General features: G+C 43.8%; 1 protein-coding gene across 1 annotated transcript in view; it reads left to right on the top strand.

Moving 5' to 3' along the window:
- The first annotated feature begins 278 nt into the window (after positions 1-278).
- Positions 279-16,626, top strand: part of LOC134394343 (keratin, type II cytoskeletal 4-like) — a 41,417-nt gene continuing 25,069 nt past the window's right edge. Inside the window, exons 1-9 of the mRNA XM_063119725.1 lie at positions 279-785; positions 3,822-4,042; positions 5,799-5,859; positions 6,815-6,910; positions 7,936-8,100; positions 10,958-11,083; positions 12,046-12,266; positions 13,774-13,808; positions 14,369-15,017. Of these exons, the coding sequence (XP_062975795.1) occupies positions 279-785; positions 3,822-4,042; positions 5,799-5,859; positions 6,815-6,910; positions 7,936-8,100; positions 10,958-11,083; positions 12,046-12,266; positions 13,774-13,808; positions 14,369-14,631 (1,695 nt within the window). The 3' untranslated portion in view covers positions 14,632-15,017. Of the gene's footprint in view, positions 786-3,821; positions 4,043-5,798; positions 5,860-6,814; positions 6,911-7,935; positions 8,101-10,957; positions 11,084-12,045; positions 12,267-13,773; positions 13,809-14,368 lie in introns of the transcript that reaches the window.

Raw genomic sequence — 16,626 nt, 5'->3', positions numbered from 1 at the left:
TTCAGCTCTTCAGGGTGTGTTTCAGGGAAGGTCAGTTTTTGGCACAGAGGAAGAGGGAGGGTGCCAAGCACACCTAAGCTCATGAATACAACGGAGAAAAAAATGACTACTTTCTTTTCCACTCCCCTGTCAACCAGCCAAGTCTCTGAATGAATAAAAAGGTAGACTGTCGCCTCTGCTGTCAGAGGGGTTCAGTTTCATTCATTACTGGGAACTCTTCTTTGGAAGCACCACCGCCAACTCTACCACCAAGACAGCCTCCCTGATAACCCACCACCATGTCTCGCCAGTCCTATGCCCAAAGCAGTGGAGGAAGGAACAAAGGATTCAGCTCCAGCTCTGCTTGCTTTGGGGGTGGAAGCAAAGTCACCTTCAACACCGCTTCCACCACTCGTGGGTGTTCCATCCGTGGAGGAAGCGGAGGAGGTGGTGGTGGTGGTTTCGGCAGCAGGAGCCTGTATAATCTAGGGGTCAACAAGAGAATCTCCAGTGGTGGATTTGGTGGCAGTGGCTATGGTGGGGGCTTTGGTGGTTGTGGCCAAGGTGGTGGCGGTGGCTTTGGAGTTGGTGGGCGCTGTGGTGGTGGGATTGACAGTGGCTTTAATGGTTCAGGTGGCCCTTGGTTTCCAGTGTGCCCACCTGGAGGCATCAAAGAGGTGACCATCAACCAGAGCCTCCTGCAGCCCCTCCACCTGGAGATAGACCCAGAGATCCAAAAAGTGAGGTCAGAAGAGAGGGAACAGATCAAGACCCTCAACAACAAATTTGCCTCCTTCATCGACAAGGTGAGATGATTACAAGAATGTGATCAAGGGTTTTCTTTTGTTTCCTGCCCTTTTTGTTTTAAGAATATTTTATAGGAGAATTGTCTGTATAAGATCTGGTCTGATTTTTGTCTATTTATTATCATGCATGTCAAGACTGGATAAATGTGAAGTAATTTTAGAAGCTTTGATTTACAATTTTAAATACGGTTGCTCCTAAATCTCAAATGGAGAGGAAACATGGGTCGTTATATATATAACCTGTGTACTCTGCAAAGGTTTGGTCAGATGTGACTCCCAAGGGGATCGTACGTAGAACCAAAGAAGTTCAAGGAAATAGGAACAGAACTGAAAGAAGAAAACAGTTGAAGGGCATATGTACTCTACAAAATCTATACAAATATAGCTGGTCTGGCTCCCTGCAAAGAATTGTGGCAACTGTAGTTCTAGAGAGTCTCTCTGCTCTTCCCGCCAAAACCCTATACTTCCCTGGATTCCCTGGGGAGATACTTGATTGTTAAACCAGTTTATTTAGTTTGTATTGTGTATTGATTTTTTCATGCTGTCAGTACTAATCTGCTGTCAGTGAAAGCTATGAGGGGAAAAGATGGGTGCATCCTTCTTTTCCCAGGATAGCCCTGGGCCGACACACAGAAACTAGGCATGTTGGTCCTGTAATGACTCCTCCCTGATAGGTAGGAGAGAGTAGAAGCTGCTATGGATCCCACTGGACTGTGGATGTTAGATGTGCATTAGATCCACACCTGACCCTGGGGCATAGTATTAGTCCTCCCTAAAAGTGTATCAGTTGGAAATACAACAAATGCATTCCATTCCTTGTCATTTCCCCATCGTATCTCTCAGGCCCTGGCTAGACCAGGCCTATATCCTGGGATCGTCCCAGGATCAGCCCTGTGCATCCAAATGACACAGAGGGGATCCCAGGAGCAGGCAGGGATGAGCCCTCCATTTGCCTGGGATAATCCTTAGGTCTAGCTAAGGCCTCAGCCACCTATTGGACTTAGGAAGGATTAAGAGGCAGAGGCTGTAATACAGAGTTTGTGGGCAGCACAGGAGGAAAGGTGGGATGAACAGTAGACTTTGGACGAAGGAAGGTGCCCAGGTGTTGTTAGAAGAAGCTCTGAGTATGGTCTTGTGGAATGCAACGGCAGGAGGCAGGTCTGGATTAACAGCCATGTCAAGTGTTCCATAGGGGGGACACTGGCCAGACTGGAGCTCCTGTTTCTATGGTTTCAGTTATCTGGGAGTTGAGCAATGGAATGGGTTCCCCAGCTTTTGTCCAGCTTCCTTTAAGTTCTCAGAAGAGGTGGTGGTTCCTTCATCAGGAGATGAGTAGTGGCCATGCTCCCATCTGTGGGAGTAGCCTGGCTAGTGTGAGAATAAGGAGCAAAATGTTTCTCTTGCAGAAGAGTTTAAAGTCAGGCGGGAAGACCAAATGGGGTGCCATTTAGAGTGGCCTTCATAGGGTGCATGCAAGGTTGAGTATGATAAGCCCTGACTCCTGAGTTCAACAGCCCTGGGTTTAATTGATAGGGTCAGCGGCCCTTTCCCTCAGGGCCACTGATAGGAAGGGTGGCATTGAGGCAAAGGCCCAGCTTGAGGAGAGAGATAATAATAATAATAATAATAATAATAATAATAATAATAATAATAATAACAATAATAATAATAATAATAATTTATTTCTTACCCACCTCTCCATTTTGATCGAGGCGGGGGACAACAGTAATTATAAAATACATAAAATGCATAGATGCAGTTTGATGAACGAGGGGTTCGCCCTGTAACCTGATGATTTGCTGGTAGTGGAGGGTGTTGACATTTTGCACAGCAGCCCTGGAAGTTAAATTAGGGATGGACGAATTTGTCATTTTGGGTTTCTCTCCATGTCTCATTTTCCAGTCTCAAGTTTGATTCATCCCGAACTTTGAGAATGCTTTTTTTCAAGTTTGCGTGAAAATTCGTATACCTGTGTGTGTGCATTTCTCCTAATATATGCATTTTATGAGCACTTTTCTCTGATGTGCCCATTCTTTCTGAGTATTTTTCCTAATAAAATGGACTTTTGAAAATATGTGCATATTTGTGTGCACTTTCACCTTATATATGCATCTTCATACAAATGTTTTGACTGCCAAACTCCATTGCAAAATTTGAAGAAGTGCGAATTTGGAAGGAAAACTGAGACAAATAACTTCTAGATCAGGGCTGGGCAACTATGGCCTCCCGGGTGTTGTTGGACTACAATTCCCATCATCTTCGACCATTTGACATGCTCTCTGGGACTGATAGGAGTTGGAGTCCAACATCACATCGAGGGCCACAGGTTTCCCAACCCATTTTCCAGAGATAAAGGCCTTAGCTAGACTTAAGGATTGTCCCAGGCAAATGGAGGGGTCATCTCTGCCTGCTCCCTGGATCCCCTGTGTGTCATTTGGATGCACAGGGATGATCCCGGGACAATCCTGGGATATAGGTCTGGTCTAGCCATGGCTAGGGTGACCATATGAAAAGGAGGACAGGGCTCCTGTATCTTTAACAGTTGCATAGAAAAGGGAATTCCAGCAGGTGCCATTTGTATATATGGAGAACCTGGTGAAATTCCCTCTTCATCACAACAGTTAAAGCTGCAGGAGCACTACTAGAGTGACCAGATTTAAAAGAGGGCAGGACACCTGCAGCTTTAATTGCTGTGATGAAGAGGAAATTTCACCAGGTCCTCCATATATCCAAATGACACCTGCTGAAATTCCCTTTTCAATACAACTGTTAAAGATACAGGAGCCCTGTCCTCCTTTTCATATGGTCACCCTAGCCATGGCCAAATGGAAGAGGGATCAATTCTGACGCACAACAATTCACAATAACATTTTTAAGTATTCCCAAGTTCTCTCCAAAAGTCAAAACAGGAACAAAAATTTACATAGAAACTAGAAAACATAGGCAGCATCCCTGGTCAATAAGGGTCATTGGAGTACAAGTTCATAACTCCTTTTGTCTGACCATTCTCCTTTTTCCCTTCTTCTCTTGGATTAGGTCCGCTTCCTAGAACAACAGAATCAAGTTCTGGAGACCAAGTGGAAACTCTTGCAAGAACAGGGCCACGGGACTGGCCACGGTCAGAAGAACCTTGATCAACTCTTCGAGGCTTATATCAGTAACCTCAGGAGACAGCTGGATTGTCTTCAGAATGAAAGGAGAGGAATGGAATCAGAGCTAAAAAACTTCCAAGATCTTGTGGAAGATTACAAGAACAAGTAAGGGATCCAGAGTTGGCTATTAATAAGTGCTCTTCCGTACCAAAATCGATATAGGTTTTTTTAGGAAAACTTGAGATACTTTGTGTCCAATGAACAGTCTGGGCTGGGCATTTTGACTCAGCCAAAGTCTGGAGGTTTCCAGGGTGTTTGGGCAGGAAGAAACCTCCCAAAGATTGGAAAGAACTTTCTTCCCCACCGCTAGATGTCACCCAATCCTCCACCCCCATTGGTTGGAAAGAAATGGCCAGGGATAGGGAAGGGTTCTTTTCCCAACCTTCTCTAATGAAGGCCATTTCAGTTGTTACAATAGTGCCTATGCAGAAAGTGCTTCCGTCTAAGGAACGATGTGCATCTCCTCTGTAGATCCTTACATGTGATGATTGTACATGTATGCAGTGATTTTGATCTAGGAAAAATGTTAGCACATGACAATAACCTGAGAGCGTGTCCCACCATAAATTGGTAAAAAGCATGGGGCAAAAGCAAACTCTTTCCAGAATTTGACTCCACTACCCATTTAAAAATTGTAGGGATTTTCTAAGTGGAAATTTCATTATCCCATGCTATACTCACAACTGCCTTGCGAGGTAGGTGAGGCTGAAACTATCCTGAGGCCACTTTCTGAGTTGAAGGGGGATTGGAACTTGGCTCCTCTTGGGCCATGACTAGACCAGGCCTATATCCTGGGATCATCCTGGGGTCATCCCTGTACATCCAAATGACACACAGGTGATACCGGGAGCAGGCAGGGATGACCATTTGCCTGGGATAATCCTTAGGTCTAGCTAAGGCCTTTGGTCTGCCTTCTGTGATACTGGACAATCTCTTTCATTGTTATGTTTGAGGTGTGTCATGTTCATCCCATATGATGTACAGAGTAACCTGTTTTGAAAGGCACATATTATTATTTTTATACAATCACCCAGTTGTATTTATCTTCTTGGCAAATATAAGGCACACAGTTGGTGACATGCAACACTCAAAAATAGACATTGTTGTTATTTAATAAAGAGGTGCACTTGAAAACTCTGTTGCCATTCTGGGTGGTATTAAACAAAAACTTTTGTTTGGCTGATGCCAAAGAATGTGGAATGCACCCTGGCAAACGAGAGAGAGAGTGAAAAAAATGAGAAAAGTCATGAACCTGGGGATGCTGAATAACCCTCAAAATGAGTAGGAATTAGCCCAGATGCTGCATGCCAAGCAAATTCAGAAAGGCTTTAACGATTAGGACAATTGAGAAATAATGGGGTGGGGGGGAAGGGATGAATATCCTTCCCTCATCCCTCCATACTGATATAGATTTTAAAAAACCTGGATGGCAGTTTTGTCATCAGAATATATTATGGAAAATAAAAACAATTTTGCATATCTTGCATAAGTTTTATATTATTATTATTATTGTCTCTTCTCACTCAGGGCGGTTTTTCTAGATGGACATGACGGGCATTGCCAAGTCATGCTGTCTTTTACAGATTCAGGAATTATTATTATTATTATTATTATTATTATTATTATTATTATCATCATCATCATCATCATCATCATCATCATCATCATCATCCAAGATTCAGCTTCTTAAAGACTTTGGAACGTTTTAACTCGGAGTTGAAGGACCTATATAAATGAAGCATATGTTAGAGATTGTGGTTGGAAGGCATAGAAAATGATAGGCTTGGAGAACAAGTGTACAGGTGGAACAGAAAAAGCAATGAAACCTAAATTTAGTGTTATTATTATCTTTGCATTGCAGATATGAGGAAGAAATTAACAAGCGTACGGCAGCAGAGAATGATTTTGTGATCTTGAAAAAGGTAAGTGCTTTTTCCCTTTCTTTCAAGGAAACTTGGCTTTCGATGCACTGAAATGTAAGTTTGCAACTAAAAAATCTAGTGCCTAAATTTGCCTATTTTCCTCCTCCCTCACAATTTCCTTTTTTGTTGGGTTTAGATTCTGAGTCTGCGGGTAGGGACTGCGTAGGGTGACCATATGAAAAGGAGGACAGGGCTCCTGTATCTTTAACAGTTGCATAGAAAGGGAATTTCAGTAGTTGTCATTTGTATATATGGAGAACCTGGTGAAATTACCTCTTTATCCCAACAGTTAAAGCTGCAGGAGTTATACTAGAGTGACCAGATTTAAAAGAGGGCAGAGCTCCTGCAACTTTAACTGTTGTGATGAAGAGGGAATTTCACCAGGTTCTCTATATATACAAATGACACCTGCAGAAATTCCCTTTTCAATACTGTTAAAGACACAGGAGCCCTGTCCTCCTTTTCATATGGTCACCCTAAGACTGTGTTATTTCTTATCTTTGTAAGCTGCCCTGAGAGTCTTTTTGGCTGAAGGGTGGGATAAAAATGCTTTTAAATAAATAAATAAATAAATAAATAAAGCTAATTACCCTCCCTTGATAACTAGTCAGTTCAATAAGCAATATTACCATGACTCTGTCCTTCTTGTATTGCAAATAGCCTCTTGGTTAGCCCCATCCAGCAGCCAATCATTACATTGAAGTACTGATATCCCAAGATGCATTATTTCAGACTAGGCCTGAGAATAAAGAGTACCTGCTGCCGACGTTACGCCTTCTCTGTTGGCTGAGGGGAGAGCCGTCAAGAGAGCAATGGCATCCTAGAGGGGCCACTTTGATGGTGCTGTGTTATTGAAACTGGACAGTCTAGGATCCCAGCACCCTTTTCATAGCCCTTATAAAATGGTATCTAACAAGAGTCCAGGAGACTGAACCTCCCCCGATCTATTTTTCAGGATGTGGACGCTGCTTACATGAACAAAGTAGAACTACAAGCAAAACTGGATGCCTTGACGGATGAAATCAACTTCCTGACTTGTTTGCATGAAGCTGTAAGTAGTCCTGCCATTTTCGGTGGGTACCTGTGAAAACATTAGACCTGAATGGAAGGAGGAATGGAAGAATTCTTCTCCTAATTTGAATGTACTTCCAAAGGTGGATGAATTCATTGAAAGCAATGAAAAGTAATCATGGTTAGGATTGATCAGAAAATTCTTATCACTCCTTGCATGTTTAAGAAACGGCAAAAATATTATTGGATATGTGTTTTGTGTGTAAGTTACTCTGATTTGGAATCCGGTACCTTGGCATATATCCTTGCAAATAAAGAGGTGGAGTTCTACATTTACTTATTACATTTATAACCCACCTTCCCTCCAAGGAGCTCAAGGCAGTACATCTGGTTCCTCACCCCCATTTTATCCTCACAGCAACCCTGCAAGGTAGGTTAGGCTGAGAGATCATAACTGGCTCCAGGTCACCCAGTGGGCTTCATGGCTGAAGAGGGATTTGAACCAGGATCTCTCCCAGTCCTAATCCACACTCTAACCATTATACCACACTGGGCCTCCTGAATTGATTGAAGCCAGTGGCGGTGTCACAAGGTGCAGGAAGCCATTTAAGCCATCATTCCAACGATGTCCCCAACTGCACCACATGTTCACGGTTGAGGTGAGAGGAAAAAACTGTCTCCATCCAACACTGGATGGCCTTACTCTCACTCACAGGGAACCCACCCACAGGGGCCACAATATACTTCAGTGTGCAGAACACGTAGAGATGCATTTTTTGCAATGTACTAATCTGTCCCCACACACCACCCGCTGTTATGATGGCTATTTGGCTAGTGTATGAAAACGTCAGCGGCGACTAATTTTTGTGTTCAGTTTTTGGGGATCTGAGAAATTACAAACCCTCTTTAGGGGTGCTGAAGTGGACTCCCACAACTACCCAGAACCCTTTGAAAATAGAATTAACTGCCTCTACAGAGGGAGGGGAAGAGGAGAGTCAGGATATGAACATAGGTAAGGGGAGGGAGTGATGGTATGGTCAACTGATGTCTGCGTTTCTTTTGCAGGAACTGAGCCAGGTGCAGCAGACCGTTTCTGACACCTCTGTTGTCCTTCAAATGGACAACAACCGAAACCTGGATTTGGACAGTATCATTGCAGAGGTCAAAGCTCAGTATGAAGAAATTGCCCAAAGAAGCCGAGCAGAAGCAGAATCTTGGTACCAAGGAAAGGTGAGTTTTCATGCGCTTTTGCCTATCAAGCTTTGCCAATCTAAGATGCCCCCCTAACATGAGCACAAGAACCTTTGCTCATTGCCCAAACTCATGCCTTCTTTGAGTAGGGTGACCATATGGAAAGGAGGTCAGGGCTACTGTATCTTTAACAGTTGTATTTAACTGTTTTTCAGCAGGGTGTCATTTGTATATATTTATTATTTATTATTATTATTTAGTTATATAGCACCATCAGTGTACATGGTGCTGTACAGAGTAAAGCAGTAAATAGCAAGACCCTGCCGCATAGGCTTACAATCTAATAAAATCATAGTAAAACAATAAGGAGGGGAAGAGAATGCAAACAGGTACAGGGTAGGGTAAGCAGGCACAGGGTAGGGTAAAACTAACAGTAGAAAGTAACAGTAGAAGTCTGCACAACATCAAGTTTTAAAAGCTTTAGGAAAAAGAAAAGTTTTTAGTTGAGCTTTAAAATCTGCGGTTGAACTTGTAGTTCTCAAATGTTCTGGAAGAGCATTCCAGGCGTAAGGGGCAGCAGAAGAGAATGGACGAAGCCGAGCAAGGGAAGTAGAGGCCCTTGGGCAGGCGAGAAACATGGCATCAGAGGAGCGAAGAGCACGAGCGGGGCAATAGTGTGAGATGAGAGAGGAGAGATAGGAAGGAGCTAGACCGTGAAAAGCTTTGAAGGTCAGCAGGAGAAGTTTATATTGGACCTGGTGAAATTCCCTCTTCATCCCAACAGTTAAAGCTGCAGGAGCCCTGCCCACTTTTGTATCTGGTCTGGAGTTTTAACTGTGGTGCTGAAGAGGAAATTTCACCAGGTTCTGCATGCATCCAGTTCCCGTTTCTACACAAAGATTCAGGAGCCTTGTCCTCCTTCCCATATGGTACCCTAGTTACGAGGCCAGGTGTTCATTACTCTGGAAAGCCAAGGCCCTGGATTAATTTAAACCAGGATTGGACTAGCTTCAGTTGTATGTGTTTTACTATATTTTAATGGGGATCCCTTCAAATATATTTTAGATTACAAAGCAATAGTGCATCCTTAGAATCCCTGATCAGCTAAGGCATAACTACCCTGTATGAAGATGGTGTGGTGTGTGAAGGTTACATGTATTTCTACTTGGATTCTAGGGCCTAATCTACACAAAGCAACATATTGCACTATGAAATTGGTATATAAAAGGCAGGAGCCACACCAAGCAGGATATAGCTGTATGAAAATGGTATATGGAATGTGTCAGTGGGCCCCATCAGTTGTCAGTGCATATTAATACCACTCTAAAGCAGTAGTGTAGCTCCTGCCTTTTATATACTGCTTTCATACTGCTTTCATTAGGCATGTCTAGAACTCCCGGCTTTCTGGAGGGAGGGGGGAGAATCTTGTGATACGGTGATCGCGGAATCCTCTCCCTCTGTCTACATGCGGCGCGGTGTGTGACATCCTGGGAGGACAGAGGACATTGCGCCCGCCATTTTGTTTTTTGTTTATATATATTCCAATTCCCCCCACCCCACCCCCGATGGGCATAGAGCTCCTGAGGAACTCCGTGCCCCATGCCCAGTTCTGGGCTCCTTGCGGTTAGTCATGAGGAGCCGGGACAAACTGGGCTGGCCGCCTGGCCACACGTCCCATGGTCTCAGGATCAAAAAGCGGGATTAAAGGGTAGGGCCATGTCCCAGGGAAAGGGAGGGATTATCCCTCCATGCTCCCAGTATCCCCTGTGCATCATGTGGATGCACAGGGATCATCTCAGGACAATCCCCAGGATATTGCCCCATCTAGACATGCCCATTGTGCAATAACTTGATCGGTGTAGATTAGGCCTAGCAGTGTCTGTGGCACACAATTGTCTTACTTTGCATTATTCCAGAGTATCACAATTAAAGCCTCTTGCCCTCAAAACAAAATTTCTATTTGTCTCCTTTTCTGATGCACACAACATTTTCTTGTATGCTTTTCTTACATCCCAGACTCTGGGTAACCTGGTCCATTAATTAACTAATTACACTTTTAGAGTGCCCAATATAACTGAAGTGCTCTGGGCACAGAAGAAGTAAATTAAAATTACTTTGTACAAAAATTAAAAACATGACAGGCAGTAGAACAATCAAACACTTATAGAAAAACAGCACATGTTAAAACCAGTGACAAGGAGTAAAAGCAATGCAGCCCATAATAAAACCAAAGTAAAAAAATAGAACTGGGCAATTATCAAAAAGCACCAAACTTGTTTGTAAAATGCCTGGGTCAGGCTCTTTATCTGATGTCCCAAAGGCTATAGCATTGGTGCCAGAGATCCTGAGTATTTACTCTTGCTTTGGCATGTAAGTAATGACCTTTGGAGCAGGCCAAGGTCATCTAGACCCGCATTCTTGAGAAACAAAGCCAGCAAACAGCAGGCAGAACATAGGAAGCTGCCTTATACTGAGTCAAACCATGGATCCAACTAGCCCAATATTGTTAACACTGACTGGCAGCAGCTTTCCAAGGTTTCAGACAGGAGTCTTTCCCAGCCCTACCTGGAGATGGCAGGGATTAAAACGGTGACCTTCTGCATGCAAAGCAAGTGCTCTACCACTGAGCTATGGTCCTTCTCCAAGGCGCTAGATGGTCTGCTGGAAAATGGTCAGTAATCCACCAGTGCCACTTCAGAAATTGCAAGCAGGCAAGCTTTTAGTTGGAAAAGTCCAACTGGCACCTCCTCATCTCCTTTTGGGCGGGGGAGACAACCTCCTAGAGATAGTGGAGAGCTTGGTGAAACCGTAGTCATTGTTCGATTGGGACTTGTTATAAAAGCTTTTGCTGCCAGACATAACAAAATGTGATCCTTCATTTCTTTCTGCATGCCAGTTCGAAGAGCTGCAGGTCACAGCTGGGAAACATGGTGACAACCTACGAGACACCAAGGCTGAGATCTCTGAGCTAACCCGGATGATCCAGAGGCTACGATCTGAAATGGATAATGTCAAGAAGCAGGTAAGGCTGGGGAGTTTTGCGGGAATAGCCTGGGAGTGTGGAGGTGGCGAGGAGGATTCCCTGTGGAATTTCACTCTGTGCAACCCTTCATCTGGTCAGCCTGACCCTGTGCTGTTGTCTTAGCTGCCATAGTGTGATCAGAAACACAGCTAGAAATATGCCAGGCAAGGCAGATAAAACCTTGATGCAAGCCTCAAGCTGCTAGTGCAACATTTTGCTGGCCTATCATGGCACTGGGGGGTGGGGGGTAATATTATCCTGACAGCCCTTAGATTACAGGATAAGGGCCCTCCATTTTTTCTTCAAGAAAAAGGAAAAGAAAAGGCAGATTCTCATGATGCGGAATTCTAGGCCCAATACCATTTTCTGTGTACTTCCTCTACCCCTGTGAACACACACAGCCCTGATTTCACTTGGCCTTTTATATTCAGGCCATATCATTTAATCTAGTATGGGGACTTTACATAACAGGTATTAGTTTTTGGTGACTAAGGCCTCAGCTAGACCTACCTGGTCCAGCGTGACGGAGGGGTGAAGATATCACGATATTTTTATTGCAAGATCTCCCCCTCTGCTTACATGCAGCGTGCGACAACCTTGGAGGGAGAGGACATCGCATCCGCCATTTTGGTTTTTTTTAAAAAGATGAAGGAGCGCTCATGCGCAAAAGCTGGGACAAAACGCGACACCCACCCACATGTTCCGTGGTCCCGGAAAAAGTGGGCCTAAAATGGGATCATCCCCCCTTGCTCCCGGGATCCCCTGTGTGTCATGTGGATGCACAGGAATGATCCCGGGGATCGCCCTGGGATCCCCCCCCCATCTAGCTATGGCCTAGGTGTTACCTTCTTACTTCAGACTCTCGCAAATACGTGGTATTCATACACGGTTCCTATGGATTGGTTGTTATCTTCATTAGCATTATTATTCACAGTTCTGTGGATCTCTCTCTTGCCTTTCAGTGTGAGAAGCTGCAGGCTAACATAGCAGAGGCTGAGGAACGTGGTGAACTGGCACTCAAGGATGCCAGGGACAAGCTCTCTGAACTGGAGGTAGCGCTGCAGAAGGCCAAGGAAGAAATGGCCCGTCTCCTGAAGGAGTACCAGGAACTGATGAGCGTCAAGCTGGCGCTTGATGTTGAAATTGCCACCTACAGGAAGTTGCTGGAAGGAGAGGAGAGCAGGTGGGCGAGAGATACAGGAATGAGGACAATGTGCATATCTTTCTGAAGAAACAATGGGGGGAAATGAGCTTTTTTGTCATTTAACCCCTTCCTTCTAGCCCTGGGAAAGTCTAGTGAAAGGTTTGGTTGAACCTAGACATTAAATGCTAAAAGGAGAGGTGCTGGGACTCAAGCCCACTGTACGCTAGGCCAGAAGTGTCCGGATGGGTTGTGCGTACTCAGTGGCCAAAGGGGAAAAACACTACAAAGATGAACTGCTTTGGCTCATTTAATCTATGGTTAAGCTTGCTGGAATGGTGTGTGCTGAGATTAGGCTGCAGAAGTGCAAATCCTGATGGGTTTTTTTTTTGCCCATGTTCCTGCTAAGTGCATACTGTAGCAGGATCATGGGAAGAATCACAAGGAAATACAAGTACCTTTCCCCTACATTTCGTGTTGGGGAGGAGGGGATCCACCATGTGCATTACATAAGGTAAACCAGCATGAACTAAAGGATCATGCTGATTTAGGATGCAATGCTATGCCCACTTACCTGGGAGTACGAATAGATGTCCATACCGTGTTTCGTGTGCCACTGGCTGGAGCCCTGCTGGCTGCCTGGCTCTGCTTGACACATGTGCCAAGCTGACTGGCAGTCTGTGAGTCCCCAGTGAGCAGCACCTGTCCTCCTACTCCCTTGCCAAGCTGCCATTTGGTATAAAAATGGCAGCTCAGCCTTTCTCGTAAAGGGCCCTATTGCACAAATGGTGGCTGTAAGTGGGCCATTTACATAAAATTGCAGGCATAAATTGGCCATTTACACTGGTAAATGGTCTAAATAGATCACTGTAATTTTGCCTAAATGACTGCTGTTTACATAAAAGGGCCCGTTACAAAAGAGATGAAGCTGCCATTTTGCAGCTTGGCAGAGGAGTGAGGCCCACTGCGATTGCCTGACTCAGCGAGCACCAAGTTGGGGAGCCAAGCTGACAAGAAATCCCTGAGCTTTGAGCCCAAAATGCCTGCCTGCAACATGCTTAACTGGGAGTAATCCACTGAACTCAATGGGAGTTATTTCTGAGTAGACTTGTGTAGGATTGCAATCTTGGACAACAAAACCTGGAAAGACCGTGCCCCTGATTCTTGAATTAGGGCCATCTGAGCATGCTCAAACCTACCCAGTGAACTTCACGGCCAATCAAAGAGCTGAACCTGGCTCTCCTGCATCCAATATAATTTGCTTTCTCTACCACACGACATTGACTTCTGCAGTGCCTGATAATGAAAGGGACAGAGCTTCAAGGGATTAGTTCATATAGGCCCTGTTCAGACAACACACTAAACCATGCTGCTTAACCACAAAATGGTTAACGGAATGCATGCATTCCATTAACTATCTTGTGGTTAAGCAGCATGGTTTAGAGTGTTGTCTGAACCAGGCCGTTGACTGCATATGGTCACAATTTTCTATATAAATGCCCGACTGGATCTGGTCCATTACCTAAATGTTGATTTCTTTTCTTCACAGGATGTCTGGAGAGTGCCAAAGTGCTGTGAGCGTCTGTAAGTAGCAACAATGTATTCACCTCTTATTTGTTATTTAATATACTTGTTATAGTTATATGCAGCCTTTCTTCCTCTTCCCCATTTTATCCTAACAACCCTGTGAGGTAGCTTAGGCTGAGATGTTTGAAATTAGTAGCACCATCCTATGTTTTGCTGCTCAGGCAAATAAGTGTGCAGGAGGTTGTATGTCAGTGTAGCACCATCCTCTTGGTCCTAATGAATTGTCCTGGAAGATGCCAGTGTGTTGATACAGTTTTGACAATAGCAACCAACATTGCTGGGTGCTTGTAGCAGATACATACAAACCATAAAATAAGAGCCATAGAAGGGATGAGGCAGAGGCTCCAAGCAGCGGCTTGGCTTCTCCTCTGGCATATTGATGGGACATAATGCCCTGGGACAGACATGGTGTAGTGTCATTCTCTTGGACATTCTTGGGGGGAGGAAGATGGCTGTCCCCATTGTGGCCCCACATTAGAAAATAGGAACCCCTGACGTTAGTTGGCAATATTAGTTGTTAATAACTCTGGAATAATCTCGGTTGTCTTCTCTTCCAGCTGTGGTTGGCTCTACCACTAACACCTCTGGTATGGGCGGATTTGGTGGTGGATACGGTGGTGGATATGGAGGAGGATTATGCTTTGGAGGAGGATCTGGTGGCCTTGGTGGTTTCAGCTCTGGAAGTGGAAGAGGTGCTTGCAGCATAGGCGGTGGAGGAGTTTGCTCCATCGGGGGAGGAGGATATAGTTCTGGGGGCACCATTGTGAAGAAAACCACCACCTCCTCCACCTCCATCAGGTCTTCAAACAGGAAACAGTAAGCAACTGAGGCAATGACAACATGACCTTGGATGAAAGAAACATTCTTCTGATGATCTCTGCCAAGCCACACTGAACCCAACAGTGGCACTTTTTTAGAGAAATGGACTGGGTCCCTTATGACCACTATGCCTGTTCTCTCAGAATATGTTTAGGCTTGCATTCTTTGTCCTTAACTCATTGCTGATACATTTCATGGCCCAGGTATAAAGCAGGAGGTACCAGTCAAGATAACTGAGATCAAAGATACTAAGACTGTGTTTGCATGAGCAAAGACAAACATCATTAAGAGGTTCTACAGAGGCTATTCAGGACAGTGTGCGCCTGACTTCTTTACCATTCACACATCCTTTATCTTTATGAGTACAGTTTTCCCATGCTGCCCTTCAGGGAGTATGACGTTTATCTTATGTATCCCAAAGTTCTCCTTGACTCTGCTTTCAAGTAGAGAAATGATCCTTCTTTCTATGGTGAACTGAGGCAGCTTGGGAAATCCTGGAGCACATTTTGCTCTGATTAGGTAGGATTCTCATGAAGAAACAGTTCCAGGAATATTTGATTCTCATGATGTTGGAAGAGTAATTTGTACTGATATTTTATTCCTATTTTAACTACTCTGAATGAGAACTGAAGAGGAAATAGTGTGACTGTGAACTACAACAAAGTTACTATTCATGTGAACATGGCTGTAGTATTTTACTTACTCATGCAAATGATGAATGTTGTACTTGGTACACTTCTGTGATTACTTGCCTGTGTTTCTGCTGACCAGTAATGGGCTTTCAAAGAAATATGTAAAAATATTTGCAGCTTAAAAAGTTGGGGCATGTGACCAAGCCAAAGTCAAGCTCTCTTAAGTTCTGTTGATTTCAGTGGGAGAGTTTAAGTACCTTTTGAAATCACTCCTTTTGAAATCAGTGGGATTTACACAGATTTAACTTTGGCTGTATTATGCTCCATATGGTTTCTCTCTCTCTTTTTGTAATGGCATTCAAAAATATTTTCCTTGCTCGTTTTAGTTTTGGTGGTGATTCCTTTTCTCTGGTGTGATCATCTGCATCTCATTAAACTCAAAATGAAAAGAACATTGGTGTCTTCTGGATTTTTGCAAATAATAATAATAATAATAATAATAATAATAATAAAAAATGTATTTCTTACCCGCCTCTCTGTTTGAATCGAGGCAGGAAACAACAATAAGTATAAAATACATAAAACTGAATTAAAAACATAGTGTACATTATTAAAACATCCTAAAAACATCCTAAGACCTTTTATCTGGTGGCAATGATACTATAAGAGCACACCATCTCATTCCCACCCTGGAAAATATATTGGTGGTGGTGGTGGGTGCCAGCAGATAGAGAGTTTTCAGGACTCTTGCCAAACCCAAACTACAAATCCCAGGAATCTTTGGGGGTAGCCGTGAGAAATAAACTTGTAGAAAATCAACATATTAGTAGTTTAAATGGTCCTGAGAGTACCTGTCCAAGTCCTAATATTTAGCTATTAGAATGATATTGTGATTTGTGGAAAGAAAGGTATATGATAGCCCATGGGGCATCTTAATTGAAGAGTATTTGGATGCAAGCATTTGTTAAACAAAATTATGTGGTGTTTTCTTGAACAGGGCTTAGGCCATAGCTAGACCTAAGGTTTATCCCTGGATTGTCCAGGGGTCAAACCTGTTCACCTAGGTGACACACAGGGGATCCAGTGCTCAGGCAGGGGCGAACCCTGGATGATCCCAGGATAAACCTGAGGTCTAGCTGTGGCCTTATTTTCCTAAAATGATTGATTCTGAATTATAGATGAAATGTCATTTTGACCAAAATTTTTTTTTAAAAAAAATCGAATGTGGTAAATTTTTGTTTTTTGTGAAACAGATAATAAGGATGACTTTAAAGAAACAACAATCCAAATCTTTAGCCTTAGGCCTTAGCTAGACCTAAGGTTTATCCCTGGGTCATCCCTGTTCATGTAAATGACACACAGGA

This window comes from Elgaria multicarinata, chromosome 3 (assembly GCF_023053635.1).
Source record: "Elgaria multicarinata webbii isolate HBS135686 ecotype San Diego chromosome 3, rElgMul1.1.pri, whole genome shotgun sequence".
NCBI lineage: Eukaryota > Metazoa > Chordata > Lepidosauria > Squamata > Anguidae > Elgaria > Elgaria multicarinata.
The sequence above is the reverse complement of the archived record's forward strand: the minus strand, read 5'-3'. Positions and strand labels throughout refer to the sequence as shown.